At 40.8% G+C, this 21,916-nt stretch overlaps 1 protein-coding gene across 2 annotated transcripts in view; it reads right to left on the bottom strand.

The window, feature by feature from the left end:
• Window positions 1–297: 297 nt before the first annotated feature.
• The window catches only part of LOC113048996 (protein FAM222A-like), a 57,575-nt gene continuing 35,956 nt past the window's right edge, over window positions 298–21,916 (bottom strand). For both annotated transcript variants that reach the window (XM_026210997.1, XM_026210998.1), the window contains exon 3: window positions 298–3,525. In XM_026210997.1, the coding sequence (XP_026066782.1) occupies window positions 2,066–3,525 (1,460 nt within the window). In that variant the 3' untranslated portion in view covers window positions 298–2,065. The remainder of the gene's footprint in view (window positions 3,526–21,916) is intronic.

Raw genomic sequence — 21,916 nt, 5'->3', positions numbered from 1 at the left:
TCTTATTTTTTTTATGTGTTTTCAGTCCCCAAAACACCATTGACTTGTAAAGGAACAGGCAAAACACATAAAAAGTTTCCAGTTTTTGGCTGAAAACTTTGCTGTGTAAACAGCCCCTAAGTTGTTGACTAGGATTAAGTCAAAAATTACTATATCTCTGTTAGTATAAAGTTAGTATATCTCTGCAAGAACTCAGAAGAAATACATTTTCCATCAGCCAAACAGTTTCAGTATGTGCATGAAAAATTTCACTTTTGTAATGCAGACAAGGTCAAAGCAAAGATGTGGAATTCTCAATAAATTCTTGAAATCATTTTATTTGAACCTCAAAACAAGACGGGAATGAGTATGTGGTACATTGGGAATGTAGACACAGCTGTACTTTTACATTTTTTTTTTTTTTTGGTGTAAGCTCAGAGAAAACAAAATTGTTAATACAGTCATAATAATTGCACTTCATAAATCTAGACTGTAGCCAGCTTTTTGCCTTCGCCAGAAATCCCCGTCGATTCTGTTGAGTTGCTAAATTCAATTTACCGGTGAAATTTGACTGACAAAAGAAATGCTAATTTAATGCCAGGGACCGCTGTGCCCATCCAATTTTTCTTTATTTCCCCCTCTCTGTCCCACAAGGCATTAGTCTTCTCAGTAATCTAAGTGCAGTACATTCACAGGAAAGTCACAGTCGGAATAAATATTTCAGTGTTGAGACAAAGCTTACTAGGGTCTCAACCCGGCTCGAAACCGCTAGCACAGAGCTGAGAAAACTGCTCCTCTCCTTTCACCTCTGTTTGAGAGAGGCAATGATTGTTTTTATCCTTTCAAAAAGAGGAATGGTAAAGTGACACCTCTCTGGTCCTCATTTAATGGAGTCACATGCACTTCGAAGCTTTCGAAACCATGAGGGAAGAGTTGTTTGATCCCTAACCAATTGAGAACAAGATTTCCAACAACAGACGGCTCATTTTTAGAATTCCAAATCAGATTCATTTCGGCATGTCAGAATGCGTTTCTATGACTGAAACAGACCTGATAAGCCTAATCTTGTTAATGAGAGCGGTCTCATTTCAGAGCTTTCCAACAACAGGTTACTTTAACATCTGCTTATGTGGAGAATTGATTCCAGTGTAGGTAAATAAATGAGTGTTCTGTTGTTTAGCACTCTGTGGTGGTTACACCATGAGAACAGCAGAAACATATACTGCAGCCAAAGGAGAATAAAATAAAAAAATTAAAGACCTTTAACGAAACATTAAAAAAACCTAAGCATTTTACACTCGTACTCCCTTAGCAGCCAATGCATATTATATACTACAAATATATATTTATATAAAACAACAAAAATAGGTTCAAGTCTTCAAGTTCTTTAAATACATTATATCTGAACGTCTAATTTCCCTCAGACCTCCCAAGACTTTCACTCACACATTTTTACACCCCAAGCAGTGCAATTTCTCTATAATATCAAACTACCACTAAGGTTTTCCATTTTATCCATTAGCATCACCTAAAAGCACTGATCTAGTTGCCTTTTTGGTCTTTGAAATTCTGTAATGCGTGCATACCGTTACCTCTTACAGTGTTTTGTGAGCACAGGTTCAACCGTATTTTTTACAGACAAGCGTGGTGCTTTAAGACCATCATCTTCATCGGGCTAATCCAAACAATTACTTGGGGAGGAGGCCGTTTTTACTTCATTGAAACCATTGACTCTCACCAAAAATTAAAATATTAGTCTGATGATAAAATAATTCAAAAGGAAAAAAGAGAAACAATTGGAAAACAACAACAAAAAATCCCTCTTGGTAGAAAGAGAGAAAAGAATCACAGAATCCACATTTAGGAACATTCCAATTCCCAGCTTGCAATTCTCTCCCAGCTCTGAGCCGAGAGGCACCGATTGGCTTTCCAGCATTTAACCAACAGTGTTCTGATCCAGACTTCCCCCCAGTCTGCTTTGAGCAGGATCACCCAACTCCACTGCAAATCTAGGCAATGGCAACAACTGCAGTTTGTGATTAAAGATTTTCCAGTCGCTCTTTATATTGGTCAGACCAGTCTCTTCTTATCTGTAAACAGGGAGGCGGATGTGTGCATGCTGGTGGTCCAATAGTCTCGGCACAGACACAGTCTCGTATCCCTTCCCCAACATCTGCTCCTTGATGCAGGGAGGATGGATGTCACTGATCAGGTATTCCAGTGACTGCAGACTGCTGCTCAACACTGACGTATTACATAAACTCTTACTGGGCAAACTGCAGCACAGACCACCCGTGCTGTCTATGGGCAGGTGATGATGATGGTGATGTTGATGGTGGTGGTGATTGTGATGAGGGTGCTGGTGAGGGTGGGGGAATCCCAGCTCCCTGTGTCCTGTGACCGGTCCACCTGTGGTCGTAGCTCCTGGAAGCTCCTGTGGGTTGTAGCAGTCGCTGTCCGGCGTCACCAGAATGCTGTTCCATGGCGGTGCAAAGTACTGACCAACAGAAAAGTTCCCATGCATCCCCACACAGTTCAAAGGGGAAGAGCTGACCTTGTCTAGCCCACCCCCTCCGCTCGTACTGGCCGTCATCGGGTAACCTCTGGAGGAGGACACCTGCGCCCCCCCGAGCATGATGGACCCACCTGGGGCACAGGTTTCAGGTGACTTACTTATAGCGCCTCCACCTCCGCTCCCTTCGCTATACATCCTTAAAACCGCATGCTGCTGCTGCTGTTTCTGCCACAGGAGGTAGTCCATACCTTCAGGATACACCCCGGCCTTCATCACCTCTCCGTTCTGCCCTGGCAGCACAGTCCCTGAATAGGCCATGTTTCCCTGCGGAGCCACACTAGTCACGTAAGTCCCCCCCGAGGAAATAGCAGTGCCTGGTTTGGATGGACTGGGGTTCGGAGGTCCTGTCGACACCCCATTCTGACACACCTGCTGCAGAGCCTGGGCCTGGCAGTGCTGGTTGATCTGGTAGATGATGCTCTGGATGGAGGGAAGATTTGACTGGGGAGGGAGGTTCAATCCTCGCCCCCCCGCAACAGGGATCACAGGACCGGCCACAGTGACGTTTGGGGGGACCGCCAGAGAGGTGGCCTCTGGTGGTTTTGGAGGCCCTGCGTGGTACACAATCTGTCCGTGGCAATGACCTAAAGTGCTGCTGTTGGGAGGCGGATAAGGAGCTACTGCTATCTGCGCTGGAGACAACTTAGTCCTCCTGCCCTCTGAGTTTTTGAGGACGCCCTTTGTGGAGTGTGCAAAGGATGACGAGGAAGATGAGGATGACGATGAAGAGACCTTGACAATCGCTAACAAACCCTGATAGCCCCCTGTGTGGAGGTGTGGGTAGGGGCTGTAGCGCTGTCCGGTGGTATCGTATCCGTTCACAGTCCGGTTAAGGTGCTTTTGTTGTGGGACCCTGATGTTGGTGGGGAAGATCTTGATGGACAGAGGGCTGTTGGCCGTCTTCTGCGCGTAGGCATCCAGCTCTGCTGTGCTGGGGTAGCGCGGGGAAGGCATTGGGACAGTCAGCTCACCTGCAAGACAATAAATATGTTACAGAGTTACACAAGAGTTACAGCCCACAACCTATTTGTCATTTGGAGCTTGAAAGCTACCGGTCACCATCTAATTCATCAGCGGCCAGCACATTCTTCTAAACAGACACGATTCTACATACCGTACTTGTGTGCACATCCCCATCCTTTTAAAAGAGACAAGTGTGGTAAGCCTGAATGAGTCAGTTTAAGTGACTAAGAAATAATAATACAAATTTAATGGCACAAACCCTAGATGCGTATTTCACAAATAATGTTAATATTGAAATTTTTTAATTCACCCTGTCTATAGAAACTATTTTATTCCTCATCCAGTCCTCTCTCTCTCTCACTTTATATTCCAGTGGAGGTTTATCCCTGGATAAATAGCTCTGTTTTAACTCGAAATCAGGCACCTAAGGCATTATTAAACCAGCGCTTTGTGAAATTAATTTGGCCTCGCTATTGTTCAAAATTGGGTTACCCTTGGAGACGGAAAGGAGAGCGAGCAGAAAGTGAGGAGGATAAAAGACTTGTTTAATTGCACTGACACATTTGAGATTTATAAGTAGCACCAGTAGGTCTTAGCCTTGGCCAGGCCAATTTCTCAATTATTCAATCAGATCATCTCCAAATGAGGAGACAGACCTACATTACCCCTCCCATGAACTCCTGAAAACTCCACTCACTGGGAATCCGTAACCGGGTTTTTTCAGCTTGTACAGAGAAAATGTGAGACAGAATGTACTGCAAGAGCTTTGTCATAAAACAAGACTGAGACATCCATTAAAAACTGTGCTGCGAAACTGACTCACTCCTATTAAAACGCAAAGACCCACACGTTGGGCAGGGCAGGAAATGATTTTTTTTTTTTAAACAATAAGCCCTTAATGTCTCCGACAGCAAGACAGAGTATCCTTGTAGTTGGACTCTGTTTTGACTTGATCAGGGTTTTGAGTCCGGCTTTTTCAGAGAACCCGGGGCTCTTGGGATTCTGAGAAAAATGACTTGGGAAACAAGAAGAAAGAGCTGCGAGAGGCAGCACAGAGGATGAGCGGAGGTGAAGGGCCGTGGTGAGATTGGATTTAAATGACATTATTCAGGCAATTTCATGGCTACTTAGTTCAGTGCTACAAAAAGGCAGAGGGGAGCAGGCAAAGCACTCAATTTACAAGTGATAAATCAACTGCCACAAATGACTAGAAACCCTCACAAAAATGATATTTTAAGGAAAGCATATTTCTTCATATCTGCATATTTTCTGCTTGTTTTTATCATTCTGACTAAATTTAAACTGCCACAAATGACAGTGTCAGCAAATGTCAGAGTGGTTTTCCAGAACTCCGGGATCCAGCTGTGAGGAAGTTGTCACATTTCTGATTGTCACACATCCTTTCCTCTCTAGCTTCCAAGCTGACACAGGTCAATCACTCAAGCAGCTAAATCTACATCATCCATTGCTCTAAGCCCTTAAAGTCTAATAGCTCATGGTAAAAAACAGTGGTAAAAAAGAAAGAAGTGATGTGATTGCAGAGTCAAGAAAACAAACATTTGGCAACAACATACGCTGTCATATCTGCAGAAGCAGCTGAAAAATGATAACATTTTGTTTGCAAAATAGTTAAAAAATCATTAGAATCAATGATAATGTATAAAATATTATAAACAGTTTCATTAAAATGAGGCACTAAGAAATACTGTTTTTTGCACTAGTGTTTATCTTGAACAATTAAGCTGAAGGAAAAAGGATCTACAGAATGTCAAATAAACATTTCTTTAGCTGCTGCACAACTTTTCCAGTGGACATAGCATATCTGACCCATTCCTCGTTCCAAAACAATTTTATTTCATGTATATTTATTAGAGCCCGACCGATATATCGGCCGGCCGATATTATCGGCCGATATGAGCTAATTGCATTTAAATCGGCATCGGCGTTTATAACGGCCGATGAAACATGAGAAACGGAGTCTCTTTCTTCACTCATGTTATGAGTGTTGCATAGTTTGCCCACCAGAGGGCGGTCTGCAACTCCAGAGTTGACAACAGCGCCAGAAATTCACTACAGAAGAAAGCGATCAGCCAAGCCACCCAGGTGAGTCTGTCGTTTGTCATGTGAAATGATTGTAGATTTAGTTCATACACTGTATATAAAAACGGTGTTGTAGTTCTAGCTAACGGTCCTATCATTATCACTTCTAAATATTCTGCAACATCACTTATGCATTGCTATATTAGATTAGCCGCAAAGCTAATACCATGTTTATCAGTGGAAGAGCGCGAACGTTAATAAGAGGTCAAACTATAACGTTAGCATTTAACTTATTCTTATTCTATTGCGGTGTGTTTCCCACATAATGACCCCGTAATGGTCCTTTCACACAGGACGCGGTATGCACGGCATTTGCCCGCTGGGTTTAGCGTTGCCCTTCAGATACAATGTGATTTGCGCTGCGCTGCGCTATGGCGTTGGCGGAGTTTTAAAAACTTTTAGCGGGAGCTCTTTCATAGTCTGTGGTTCCTCCTTTCGGTCAGCATGTATCTGTCCCGTTGTAAGAAGCGAGCGATAGCGCTAGTCCTGCTGATGATAATTAAGAGAGAAGCAAGGAAGAAGAGGCTACCCTCATGTCCAGAGAACAATTTGGTGAATTCAGGCTGGTTACGTTACTCTAACGCTAATATAGCTTCCTTTTTAGCAGGCCCCTTAAATGCTTGCTATTAACTTGTTTGAAGGTGGTTCTTCTCAAAATTGACAGCGGTGTGTTCATGGCACTAATGTTAACCATTCAACTTCGAATTGATTCTGTAATCTTCCGGTAACAGTAGGCTAACTTTACGTTCGCCAGCGCATGACGATGTTTTGATTCAGACTGCACAAAGAGAAGAGGAGAAGATATACGGGTCCGTTGTGAATGTGTCTGTGAGAGCAAATGTAGTGTAGTTACAGTAACTACAGTAGGTGCGTCAGAAATGATTAAACCAGAGGGGACATGTAAATAAATGTGAGCTGAACACGCGCTTTTATTTTTTTTTTTATTTATTTTTTTTTTACATATTTTTCAAAGCAGCTTTACAGACATAAAAGGGAAATGTTGAAATAATATAGTTAAATATAAGTAGGTAATACCTATTGCTTGACAAATAAAAAATATATTTTTTTTCTCATTTTTGCCTATGTAGGAGATCCCTGTTTATTATAATTCTAATTCTAATGATGACATGAGTAATGATGCATGGTGATATTATTAATACACATGCTTATTCTTTCTCTGTCTCTCTTTCTGCCTACAGATGGCTGAAAAAGGTGAATGCTGTAGCAGTGTGGGACTACTTCTGCAAATACTTTAACTTTAGTATTATAATTTATTTACAGTACACACACAGACTGTTAAAACCAGCTTCAACTGGAAGGAAGTAAAAGTGTTAAATGTTTAAAACCAGACTGTTTTTTGATCATTAAAAAATATATACTTTTGATGTGCAATTGTTTAGTCATTGAGACTGTAATCTAAGGCTTTTTTTTTTTTTTTTTTACATAAATCCCTTCTGGAAAATGGTTTATACAGCCCACATACATAGAACAGGCAGATATTTTGCTATTGAATGTTGTGTACGTGCAGTTTATAGGAAATGGGTCTAATATCCAGTTTATTTTCAAAATCAAAATATCGGCTTATAAATCGGCTCTTTTCGAGTTAATATCGGCATCGGCATCGGCCCCCAAAAATCCATATCGGTCGGGCTCTAATATTTATAGGATGTCTTGCTTGAGTGGCCTGCCTCAGAACACAGCATTTCAAATGGAATTGGAACCAGGGCTCCAGAGAAGACCAAAAAATACAAAATTGCATCCAATTGTGCTTCTGCTGCTGCTGTTGTTATTGTTGATATACACCTCTGTTTGGGATCACTGTCATGTGGTGTGACACTACTTCTGGGTTTTAGATCAGACAAGACCCCCTATAAATGAGTTCACAATATTGTTTGTTGCTTTTATTTGACTGTCACTGTCTGAACTGATTGGCACTTATTTAATTTAATTTATGACCACCTTTTTATGGATACAGTTTTTTTTTCATGCATGCACCACTTTCCAGCTGTTTATTTAAAAATAAAAGTCAGGTCATGTTTAAGGCAACATTTGTGCATAAATCTAAACAAATCCCCAAAATTCACTGTCTCAGACCAGCTCTTTTATGTCTAATAAGTCTTTTTAAAGCATTCCTGAGGCTACAGAGGTCTGTAGAGTGTTTAAAGCGCGTATGTTAGCTGGCATCTTCTTGGGCAGCGGATGAAAGGATGCTTGTCTCCGCGCTGTCACAGTCTAATTGGAGGTGTTCTAAATGGGTCAGATGAAATGGGGGCTGTCGAGCATCTGTCCAGCCCATGCAGGGCCAGCGCAGGGGCCGACACTTTCAACTCCCTCGGTGACAGCAGTGCCACGACGCTTTGATGTTTCCCCGACAGCCAGCACAGAAGGGTGGGTGGGGAGGGTGTGTGCGTGTGTGTGCCACAGTGTGTGTGTGCGTGAAACAACTAAACTGAGATTTTCCTCACTTCATTGGATCCAGAGTGAAAAAATAAAATAAAATACTGGATTTCAAAGAGGCATCAGTGGTCCGTATGCAAATAGACTTGCCAATTTTCTGATCTCCCTTACGTAAGGAGGGGGGTCGGACTGGGTGACTATCTTTGATCATCACATGGTTTAATTAAGGAGCCATGCTTTGCCATGTCACTCTCCCTTAGCCTTCTATCTCTGTACTCCCTTCACTCCATCTCGCTTCACCAAAACGTGCTAATTATCATTAAAGCTCAGCTAATACGGTTGCTGCCATGTGTTTTTGGGTGACAGGTCCATATTTTCCATTCCTAAACTGCTCTGTTGAATCCTTTCGTACAAAGGATAAAGCCGCTGTTGCAGCTTTTCTCTCAGTGTCCTGCTCTTGTTTGTCAACAGGCAAAAGCCTCCAGCGCCCGACCTGCCATCAAAGGGTTTCACACTTCACAGGCCACGGGGATTAGAGGCCTTTCAGACCCATAGAGAGCTGCTCCAACCCACAAAGGCCTCTGGCTATTACAGCAGCTATGAGCACAACGGTGGAGAGAGAAAGAGAGGCGGACAAAGTTTTAGTATGCAGCCATCACTGATTTTCTTTAATGTAACTAATGTAAAGTGAGTATTCAAAACACAAGACATAGAAACCACCTACTGAAGAAATCATCTGTTGCAACTAGTTGTTAACCTGCATGTTGGCGACACATCAGACACAAACATATTTTTGTGTATATTGACGATACTGCCTACTCCCTCGACTAAAGATTTTTCTGGTCGACTGCTCATCTGCTCGAGTTCACAGAGACGCCAGAAAGTGCATCATGTTTGCTTTCATTTTTTTACAACAGCGCATTTTGCTGTTATTTTGAGTGCACACAAATAAAACTAGAGTCTTTGCAGATATGAGAAATGTGTTACTCTTATCTGTGTGACCGAAAATAAGTATTTTAAGAGCAAGTGAGCACACCAGTGCCTCCATCTGTCCTGCAGTGAGCACTACACAGGCATGATAGGTGAGCATTTGGGTGTTCTGCCCAGATATACTGTATTAAACACTAGCCATTAATGATCTGTTATTCACAGACTGCGTGACTTCGCCTGTGGATTAAAAAAATAAATATTGATGACTGATAAAATTTTGTTCGACCATTCCTCTTTTGGTTGACTAATGATTAGACGACTATTAGGGGGCAGCTCTAAAGATACACTCATCATACATAGGCCTGTCACGATAACAAATTTTGCTGGACGATAAATTGTCCAAGAAATTATCGAGATAAACAATAATATTGTCTTTCTAAGACCAATTTCAATGAATATAATGATAATGGAATAATAAAGCATACAGCTTTTCAAAGATCAATAAACTAATTTTATTTTATGGCAGATTCAAAGCAAGAAATACCAACGTGTTGACTTTGTGTGGCTTAAAATGAATTAAACTTGTATATTATATTATGTTTATATGCCAGTTAGGGATGCTCATATTGAACGTTTAACCATTAACCTAAAGTAAACATTTTGACCGATGAAGGTGCCCTTCACATATCACGTCTTTTGGGCTCTTAAAGCTGCAGCCGGTAACTTTTGACGCTCTAGCGTTTAATAAACAGAACTGCATGCATCTTGCGGAAGAACATTGTAGCCGGAACTAATTCTCTCTGTTTATGTCTATGAAGAATCACAAAGGTACTGGGTTACTCCGCTGAAGCAATCTAAAATAGTCCGAATATAAACACTTATTATAGGTGTACTCTAGTGATTCAGGACAGGCTGAAAACACAGTTTGGAAAATGGATTCATGGTGTACTCACTTATTATATACATTTTGTAAATCTTGAACACAAAAAAAGTTATGGACCGCAGCTCTGATTGGTTGTTTCTTAACGGGAGTGATGGGTTTCTGCAAATGGCAATAGGAGCACTGGGAGGAGCCAGAGGAGCTTGATTTTTTCACAGATTATCTGTCTCATATTCTACTGTCAGGACATAATGACAGCTTTAACAAATATGTAAAAAAATAAATTTTTATAAAAGTTACCTACTGCAGCTTTAAGTTTGTTTTTTCAAATGCGGTATGCGCGCTCGTAATGGAAGCAACGCGCACGCACGTGGTGCGACGCTCTCATTTTTTCCAGGTGCATGCGCACCTAGTTCAGCTGTTCAGAATGAAACAAGCGCACCAGGTCATGTGACAAGAGCCAACTCAATCAGCTTCCTTCGGGGTGAAATTCCCCGTGTTTTTTTTAAAACGGGGTGCACCAAAACACTACCTAAATTTTTTTTATTGTGCGATTAATTGATTTATCGACTATCGCTACAGGCCTAATCATACAGTGTAGAGAGCTTCATTGGTTGTAACGGGAGATTTTTTTTTCAAGTGCAGATTATGTTTGATAATGTAAATGTCCTTTGCTTGTTTTCTGTAGCTGCTGTTTGAATAACTGAGGAATTGTAAGCATTATAATTAATAATTTACAATGTTTTTATTAAATTGTTGTCATGTTAAATACAAATTCAGTAATATCAAAAATATTTTAATGACATGATATCCATATGCAACATGACTAAAAAGATTTGTGCAGTTCATAGATTACACTAACATTAGGCTGCTTTTAGCCATACTCTGGAGTAAATTCACTCACAGACTATGAAACTAGTCAGAAACTATAAAACGATTAAATATAATATAATGAATATTAATACACACACACACACACACACACACACACACACACCAGGTGGGTAGATGCTGCACTTTCAAACAAGACATGTTATCTCACACTTCCCCCTGCCCAGATATTACACTAACATTATCTGTCACCTAGGCCATCTCCCGTGTGAGAGCGAGTGTGAGATCTTTCATCAGCTCAGACCTGCGTGACTTATTGGTGCTCAATGTCTCTGATCACGCTTGCGAGCACAGCACAGATGGCGTCCTGTGACAAACAGACACGTACACCTAAACACACGCACCCACATGATAAACTCAATAACAGATCCACACAAGAGACATGTTCGCAGCGTGAACACACCACATACGCAAACAAAACATACTCCAGTAAATAGGCAGACGTGAAACCACATACACTATCACACACACCGGCTCAGTGGAGTGAAGCATGTTGTGGTTGTTCCTATTTGCAATATGTATGTGTGTGATGTGTATGCTAATGTGGGGCAGGAGTTCTAACAGGTGTCTGCATGGGCGACAGCCTGCAATGCCTCCTGGGCAAAATGCTTCACACTTGCTACATCTCGACATGCGACAGCCTTGTACGGATTAATTATTTCCCTTGAGGAAGGCAGCAATCCATTCCTCGCTCGCTCACAGAACAGGAGCTACTGTGTGTGTGTGTGTGCGCTCAATCCCACAAACAGTGAGAGCAGGCAAACCGAATTACACCGGCCCTGTCCTGTCCATTTATTGCAGATTATTCCTCTTCACTTTACAGAAATGATCCATCACATCCGCTGGCAGCTTTGATGCTGCACGTTTACCAGCAATCTAATATCAGTGCTGTCCTCAGCGAGCGTATTCAGTCATGCATTGTGCCTTTTTCCTCTTCTGGCACAAGGACAAATGATCCCGTCCTGCCAGGCACAAAGCGCTCCGAGAGGACGGGAGGGGAAGATTGCGGGAAGCGGGATGGCAGGGGGATAATTAGCGGAATGACCTCTGTCCTTAATCACTCATGGCTGGCACTGAATGCCCGTGTGTCAGAGCGGCAGTTTTCTAAATGCCATCTCTCATTACCACCATCGCACACCAACCAGAGAGGCTCTGCGCACACACAAAAACACAAAAAGACAACAGGACCTGATCTCCGCAATCTCCCTGCCATCCTGCAGTAGCCTCGAATGGCAAGTGGACACCTGCAGGCTGGAATGGCTGGTATTGGGGCAAGCAGGGTCAGGAAAGAGCTGAGGGTTCAGGGGAAGCCATAAGGAGATCGTGCGTCCTTCACGCTGCCTGGACTGCCCTTGAACGAGCAGGCAGTGAGGAGGAGGCATAATCCTAAATACTCAATTAACACTACTCTAATTAGCAGCAAGAGCTCTGGGTGGGGGGCATCAGAGGGATATAAGTGAATGAGAGTGGGGAAAATTGTTTTAATCGGCTGTGTAGGCCGTTTATTCACTCTTTAAAGCAATGCATCGATGTAGAGAACGAGAGAAAAAGAGAGCGAGGGGCCAGATGTGTGCAAGCATCCTCTGGGAGGCGTCTGCAGGAAATGATGCAGAGATGAAAGAAAAACTGTGGCACAAAATAACTGAATATTTTCAGAGTCACATTTACAATTAACCCTACCCAAAATATCAACTTCCCATGAAGTACAGATGACGTTGTACACCTCAACCCTATAAATATGTGAATTGTCTGTGACAGTTGAGAGGTGACAGGATAACAACAAAAAAAAAACCTTTGAGATGTCCAGCCGCATCGAGCATGCCTGCAGAAGCGGGAGAGAAGGGGTTTAACAGCCGCCGAGTTTCAACAGAACAACGAACACACACAAAACCACATCAGCCTTGGCTCAACAAATATGGGTTGTGGCAAGGCACAGATAAACAGGAACTGATTCTCAGAAAAACACACACATACACTGTCAGAGGCAATGCAACATCCAGCAGGTTCACAACACCCCCCCCCCATCAAAGCCTGACCTGTTAAAGCATATGAGCGGTCAGCACAAACGCTTAGACAGGAACAGCCATCATCTTTATGTGCCTGTGTGTGTGAGACATCTGACCCTGCTGGCAATTTTGGGCCAAGTCCAGTTTCTTTTCCACTGTAGGTGCCTGGACTTCTCAATGTGATTTTACATAAACTGCACAATTGAACAACAGATGGGCTGATTTGAAATTCACATACTTATGAGTGTGAAAAATATGTACTACAACAGAGATATGACAGTATGTGTTTGAGTATGTAGCAAGAAGAAGGTATGTTAATACTAGAACAGACTGTAATTTCATAAAACTGCATTTTCAGAATATATAAGAACTCTGAATTTGTAAACTACTCTTAAATGCAACAATAACATAATAGGTTCATTACATCATAATGCATTATAGATGGTATTTTAAACAATATTATAAGGTCATGAAACTATTTTTTGAAACATTTATTGTTGAATAGTGTGTTCTGTTTCACATGCCATTTCTAAAGTAACAAAGAGCTTTTAAAGGGGTTTCTTTTTAATATAGTTTTAGCGTTTCATTTTATTAATTTACATAAAAATAGCATAGAATTTAATATCAGCCATTTATTGGTAATCTGCCATGATAGTTTTAATATCGGTGCATCTCTAATGTGGTCACATTTACCTTTGCATGGCAGAATTCTGCTGGAAAAATGCTGTCATCTCAATAAGAATCCACAGAATTTTGTGGGAGTGAATATTTTTCAGACTCCTCATCAGATTTCAAGTTTACTGAACTTTTAACCAGCAAATTAACCTGGAAGTAACCTCTAAGTAAGCAATGGATCTAATTTCCCTGGAAAATTTTGCAGAATCGCAAAGGATTGTGGGCAACATTACCATAAAAAAACACACAAATAAAAACGTGGGGATGCATCGAAACCCGTCAATCAAAGGCACTAATGGAAATTTCAGTGGACTGGAAAGCACTTATCCAAATATTGCATACCATGTAGGACAGATAATATGCAAACAGGATTCAGATTTGACCTGGTTAAACACACAAAACAGTCAAAACACAACTCATGCATGCCATCCCCAACACAAGCAGGGTTTTATGTCACTCTAGCAGCAGAATGGTTTCAGAAAGTGAGACGGTGGAGTGAGCGAGCGAGTGTGAGGGCCTTCTGGTGTCGTTGTATTCTAAACAATACCTGCCTGTTGCTAATGGACGTGTCATCTGCTCTTCTCTCACAATGATTACTCAGCGATTACTAACCCAGGGCCCCAGTCACCGTAACAACCGTTGCCGGCACAATGGAAGCCTGAATGTGGCAGCTGTTTGAAGCTCTACAATTAACCCAGCATGCCTCTGTGCGCCTCTCCGGCTCTAATTGAGTGGAGAGCTAAAAGAACGCGGCTGTCCTCCCCCAGACCTCCTGCACCGCAGGCTCAGGATCAGATCTCTGCCCCTCTCAAACACACACTAATGACAATAATAGAGCAGGACTGTGGACCTGTCTGTCCAAACCAAGAGTGCTACAGAGAGAGACATCTGAATATGCATAAACTGCTAAAAATAGGTATGCTAACGATTCACAGTAATTGCTAAAGAGATCGTTGGGAAAAACAAACAATGCCAAGGTGGGATGAAGAGAAATTTGGACAATACTTTTATCATGGCCAATAATAACAATAAGATATAATCTGTCTGTCAATCAATCAGTTAATTAAAAAATAAAATGCAATAAATAAAAACCTGCCGCCTACTCGAGCTGTCCTCTATGCAATGACATAAAGAAGTACTAATACACCTACACTTATAAAAATAAATGATCCAAAAGGGGGTTTTCGGAGTTATGTCATAGAAGAACCATTTTTAGTTCCCTAAAGAACCCTTTAGTCAAACATTTCCTAAAAGAATCATTTTTCTTAGCATGTAGAACATTATCTAAAAACCTTTTTCCACTATAAAAGCCTTTTTGCAATGGAAAGGTTTCAAGGATGTTAAAGGGATAGTTTATCCAAAAATGAAAATCCTGTCATTGATTACTCACCTTCATGTCGTTCTAAATCCGTAAGACCTTCGTTCATCTTCAGAACACAAATTGAGATATTTTTGACGAAATACACGAGTTTTCTGACCCTCTGTAGACAGCTTTCAAGGTCCAGAAAGGTAATAGGGACGTCATTAAAATAGTCCATGTGACATTAGTGCTTCAGCCTTAATGTTATGAAGCTACAAGAATACTTTTTATGAGCAAAAAATTAAAATAATAATAATTTGTTGGTAATTAAGTAATTAATGACTACATTTTCACTTTTGGGTGAACTAACCCTTTAAAGGTTCATCATTGTAATAAAGATTCCAAAAAAAAAATAATTACATTTCAGGATGTCCACAATGAACCAGCACACATCCATGTCAATGACAGAAATATGACTTATAAAAAAATGTGGTCTGTTTACGTAAGGGTAAAAACAATAAAAAGCAAGTGTTGAGCAGACTGAAATGTAAAAGCAGCCCAAAATGTAATCTAATATTTAGTTAAGGCCACACTTGGCTCCGAGCTTAATCGATTCATTTCCTGCTCTGCTCAGGGTGAACTGGCAAAACATATTCTTGTTACTAAGCTAATTCCCCACAGATACCAGCGAGTACCCAATCAAAGGTGAATCTCAGAGCTAATAAGTGCAGGGGCTCCGAGTCAAATTAAAAAGCACATGAATAATACGCCTGATACTTGAGATCTTCTCAAAGGAAATAACATTTAAGGCAATATCCACCCGAAGAAAGCACATGGAGTTTTCATTTACATTACTCTTCAGCGTGACACCATTTAAAAGCCAATTCCAACACTTTAATTCAATGAAGCGACGCACATTGGAGATGCTCTCTTCTCGGTCTCTGTTTGGTTTCACCTTCACACAAACACACAGTCCATGTCATTTGAAATGTCTGGAAATCTCTACTCACTCACCACTATATACTCCTCTGCTCCTGCTCTCTCATCTATCTCTCCATCTCTCCCTCTCTCTCTTTGAGTAAGCCAGTTTCATTGGGGGTACTTGCCGACTGGAATCACCTCAGGCCAAACACTTTATTATCTGCGGTCAAAGCGTCACTACAAATACCATTCTACACACACAAGTGTCACTTTGCATTTGTCTGCTCTCTGCCTGCATAGGGCCAGCAGGACCAGGCTGCCTGTACACACACACACACACACACACACACAGAGAGAGCGTGAGAAAACAGCTTGTATCTGCTTAAACACAGAAAAAGAAAAAATATATATGTGTGTAATATAAAGTGCATATATATGTAAAGAGTGTGTGCGTATATATATATATATATATATATATATATATATATATATATATATATATATATACAGTATATATACAGTATATATATAAACATACATATGAAGAGTTCATTTGCAAAAACAGTTAATTCTGTTTTTAACAATTTTCTAAAATCATGTTTTTTTTCATTGTCCATTCCAATAAATCTCTTTATTAAATTGAAGTTTGGATAACTAAAAACTACAGCTAACAAACACAATACACAAAATATACAACATAATAAAAAACATGATATTTGAAAATGTATCGTTTTTTTGCAAATAAAATATATATATAAGGATATAATAGTGTTTACAACTGTACAAATGCAATGTTTAAACATGGATCTTATATATACAGTTTTTTTACTCTTTGTGTGTTTTTGTGGTGCTTGTGAGCTTTTTGTGTTGCTGTTTTTGTTATTCAGCACAGAACAGCTTTTCTCTGCCCTCCATACCGTGGGAGAGAGCATGAGGTACGAGAGATTATAAAGAAAGATGAATAAGAAATACTCTGAGCTTGTAGCAGCGAGAGGAAGATAACAAGCGCTGCACTCCCAGAGGAGAACCCCACACACCCCATCCACACACTCTCCTCCTAACGCCTCCGAGAGCCCCTCTTCATCATCTGCAGCAGCGGCGACAGCAGGCAGCGAGCGCCGTCCTCTCCCTGCCTGTGTGGAATGCTAACCGTCAGCACACATGTCAGGGGCATTGTGGGACGAGAACTGGGCGACTTTGTTTTCTCTCACACTTCATGCCACATGGCTCGCCGGCGAACGAAAACGGCACAGACAGAAACAGAGCAAACGGCAGTGGAAAAGCTTGTACTGCACTTTTGCATTGTTCAAGTGTGTCAAAACCAAAGCAGTTATAATATAAACAGCTTCAGAAACTCACTGCAAAATAAGCTCACAAACATTTAGAGTACATTCAAAAATGTGATTGCAGTTCTATCCGTGATTCCATTTGTTTTGCAGATATTTGTGTTAACATGTTTTATCTATGTGGTGACTCCTGGCTCAAGGCAAATTCCTTGTATATCAAACAACTTACGAAGCTATTTTTTCCCCATAGTCCTCCCTTTACTTTGTCCTTATTCTGCCCGCCAACACACAACATGCCCCACTCCTCTCAGGATCTTCAAATGCAGTTTTGTAGGGGTTTCTCTATGGTGAGGTCTGATAGCCACCCATGAAGAAACAAAACATCAAGCGGACCATTTCACTTTTATACAACAGACTTGTCGACTTGAATAAATCCCTCATGTGCGTTAGCATTTCTGGGGTCACGAAGTCAACAGCGAGGACAAGCCACTGCTGGATCCAAACATCTTCCTGGGAGAACGAGAACGAAAGGAGAGTCACAGACATTTGTAATGATTTTTTTTATATGTACCTCATTTTTGAAAAAACAAACCAAATATGTAAAATAATAAATGTACAAAAGAAGTCTAGGGAGCTATTGATGTACAACTTTTATTTAATCCAAAATATTCTTTTTTTATTCTTATAAAATGTTCTTCGGTTGACAATTAAAAAGAACCGAAAGAACTGAGGAACAAACACTCCGTCAAATAAAATCTTGGAGAACATCACAAGCTTCTTGATAGAACTGAAGATAATGAAGAGATAACTAATAATGTGAGCGAGGAAATGAAGAAAAAAAAGGTTCAATTTCGCTCGTCTCTGATAAGATGACCTCGTTTCGACTGCAAGATTCATATCAGGAAAACTTTTAGAAATAATCATTCATGCACGCACACACACACACACACACACTGCAAGATTTGCACACATATGCACAATGTGTGATAGAGAGACAAATCAGAAAATGAGGCTGAGATTAGGAAGACGAACAAGATCTCAGAGGAACAGATAACAGAAAGACAGATCTAAGGGTGTACAGTATGTGTGTGTGTGTGTGTGTGTGTGTGTGTGTGTCCTGACAGGCCGAGGGAGATCTCACAGTGCAAGTCTGCAGGTAAATAGAAAAAGAGGGCTGCCTGCAGCTAGCCTGGAGCAAGTCTCAACCCTTCTGCTCTCTCATTTAGGAAACAAGGTCTCCACTGCTTCAAACTGAATATTAAACACCCGACACACACAAGCGCTGGTAAAACCACATTAAGCCATTGGCCACTGAGCCATAAGTCTGCATGCTAGTAAAAATATCACTAGATGGCCAAATAACTAAAGGTATTGCATTTGCACAAACAAGACACAAACAAGATCTATTTTCATTTCCAACACTTGTTTATTTATATCTAAACATGTCTTTGTTTGCTTTTTGACAGTGTGTCTGAGAATATTAGACCACAGAGACGTGTAAGGACAGGAAACAAGAAACCCAATCAAGCACGCAGAGTCTTTCATACTAATGCTTCTGATACTAATTTGCAAGAGAGGCTGTTAGCACACACACTCTCTTTACCCAGAGGACAGTGAGTGTGTCAGGCAGGCTATTCTAATTGATGTTAAAGGTCCCAAAGGAGCAACAATGTTAGTTTAGCACGTCGTGTACTGTCTGTCTTTCTCTCTCTCAGACACACATAAACCATGTGAATATGATCGGTCTGTCTTTCTTCACTAATCTCCTCTTTCATAACGCATTCAATAAGAGATGCAGATAAATGGATGGAGAGACAGACAAGAGAAATGGACAGAATGCAGGGAGTAAGACGATGAGAAACATATAGAAAAGACAGAGAGTAAGACAGATGGTGAGAAATATTTATAGAAAAGATAGAGGACAGATATATTTAAATGACAAAACCAGCCTTAAGACACTGGTGTTTATTTTTCGCAATAACCAAAATAATAATACTCTGTATGGGTCAAAATTGTCAATTTTTGTTTCATGCCAAATATCATTAAGATATTAAGTAAAGATCATGTTCCATGAAGATATTTTGTAAATTTCCTACCGTAAATATATTAAAACGTAATTTCTGATTAGTAATACGCTTTGCTAAGCATTCATTTGGACAAGTTTAAAGGTGATTTTTTTGTTTCAGTATTTCAATTTTTTTGCATTCTCATATTCCAGATTTTCAAATAGTTGCATCTCAACTAGGGATGCAACGATACCATTTTTTCAGAACCGATCCCATCCAATCCGAAAACTCTGAGTATATGCTGATACTGATCAAATCCAATAACAGCACAATTTTTTTTTATTTTTATAAAACCTACTGAAATATTTTATTTAAAACTAAAGGGGAGTAAGTCTAAAATCTGGTAAAATGTTACACATTGCTATTTGTATTATTGTAAAATACATTCATGAAAAAACAAGTATATACATTTATATAGAAATATTAAAGACGTTTCTTTGAAATATGTAGAACAGTAATAAAGGCAGCAACATATGATAGATAGCACAGAAAAAGAAAGACTATTAATCCTCTTTGATTGAGTAGAAAAGTATTATAATACTAAAGGCGTCAGAGCGCTTATGCACATCCTGTGTGCAGAATGATGAGCTTGAAACACCATGGAGTCACAGTGTGCAGGCTGTGCAGCCCTCCGAGTCCACATAGAAACCTGCTCGGCTCGTGTTCATCTTCAGTTCTCTCTTCACAGCAGTTCAGTCAGTGTACTGTTTCAGTTAATGAATTACTCGGAGGGATTGTTAGCCACATTAAAAATGTAATTAAGTAAGTAATTTGTGGATTAATGCTAACTGTGGATGCGAACCGGTCCAAACGATTCAGTCCGATTTGGAAAACTGGTTCACTAAGAAGAACCGGTCAAATCAAATGATTCGTTCGTGAACCAGACATCATTAGTACGAAGGTAAGAGAAATTGATACGTAATGTATTAAATCTGTGCGTTAGTTTAATGAGCCTTTTCTTTGAACAGTTTTTAAACCTCAGTTACTGTGCACTCTTGAAGAGAGTTTCATGGTTTTGACTGTAGTAACCGAACGAGACACGCAGTTTGATTTCTGAACGGAGGATCACAGACAGCTGCAGTGGAGAGAAGAGTTTGTGAACGTGAATTTAATGACTTCAATATTAATCTGTACCTCACACTGAACTATGTAGCAGCTTCAGAACACTTGAAATCTTTTCTCGAAAACGTTTTGATGCTTTATAATAATGTTTTTGTGCCTTCCGTGTGGCTCAACAATAACACAATAGTATACACAGGATCGGATTTGGATCCGTCTCGTCTGTCCGATACCCGATCCGCAGAAAATGCCTGGATCGGAGCCGATACCCATCCCAAGTATTGGATCAATGCATCCCTAATCTCAGCCAAATATTGACTGATCCTAACAAACCATACATCAATGGATCAGTTTTAAAAAATTGACACTTAAGACCGGTTTTGTGGTCCATGGTCACATATAGAGAGAAACGGAGAGAAATATACATAGACAAGACAGAAGGAGATAGATAGATTGATAGATAGACAGAGATATATGCCTATATAAAGACAGAGAGTTATAGAGATCCAGACAGACAGACAGACAGACAGACAGATATGGACAAATAAGACGGATACAGACAGACGGACAGAGAGAAAAAAGATTGATAGAGATCGAGATAGAAAGAAAAATAGACAAACAGAAGGTCAGTCAGCCAGACAGAGAGTGATTAATAAATATGAGATGGAGACAGGCAGATATCACAGTGTGTGTGCTCATATTCTTCATCTTCTGACCTGTCTCTCGACCCCCAACGGAAGGTCAGTCTCCGAGTGTGATCTCATTTCCTCAGCTGCTCTGGGAGCCCTGGATCCCCTCCACCTCTTCCTCCTCCTCTCCTGCCCTCCCTCTCTACCTCCTTCCAACCCGTTCATGTACCTGGGAGGCTCATGCGCCAGCTTACAGGGCATCTCGCTTTCGTCTGCCAAAGTCACGGCAACAGCCGCTAGCATACCAGGCCCCCTTCCCCACCCTGCTCTGCCCTCTATGCCAGTGGCACCCAAAGCCCTAGGATGGGCACAGAATGAGTGGAAAGGCTGGTGGGTTCCCAGCAGTGCCCGGAAATGAGCCTTAGGGTGTGTCTGCAGGTTGCTGGCAGGGCGATCAGCCAATTGTAACCTTGGGTAGCAAAGAATACTGACTGGATACAAACAACAATAAAAAAACTCTGATTGTCTTTGCCTAGTCACTTATTGACATTAATGTGAATGCTCATTGCACATCATGGGCAATGAAAGCCCTAAATGCCTCAGAATCATGACATGGAGGGAAAAAAATCCAAATCTGTGCAGACACAGGGCCTGAGGGCAGCTGTCAATCAATGTAAAAAGGTGAAAATGGGCAGATTAGAAACTAAGGCTAAAGGTGACCTTTTAGTTGGCCTTGTAAGCATGTTTAAATATCTTGTGCAAATGTGATTTGTTTTCTCTATGGGGACCCCTGCTGGACTGGAGGAGCAATGCACTGCTGAAACAAAGACATTCTGGCAGGCATCAGCATTTCATGACCCTTCCACAACCCTTAGCCATTAATGTGAGAACTAAGGCTCAGTCCAATTCTGACGTCTTGTCAGTATGGTACTGACTTCTGCTTCTCATATGGTTAAAATCTTTCCCAACGGGCCTTCAGAGGTGATAATCTCTCTCTACCGGATTGGATGTTGTGACCCTGCAAATGATGTCACAGTGCCATATGTGCATCTGATTGGCTGCCAATACCTGCTGTGCTTCAGGGTAGAGGGAGAAGAGTGTTGTGATTGGACGTGAAGCACTCACCTTACACAGGTGAGTGTGTGTAACTGATCATGTGTAACATTAGCATGTGTAACATTCAATCTACATGAAGGAGAATAGAAAGAAAATTAAAATGCATGAAAAAGGCAAAGCAAAAAGAGGAAAAATAAACTGGA

This window comes from Carassius auratus, chromosome 30, assembly GCF_003368295.1.
Source record: "Carassius auratus strain Wakin chromosome 30, ASM336829v1, whole genome shotgun sequence".
Lineage (NCBI taxonomy): Eukaryota > Metazoa > Chordata > Actinopteri > Cypriniformes > Cyprinidae > Carassius > Carassius auratus.
This window is presented reverse-complemented; position numbering and strand designations above follow the sequence as displayed.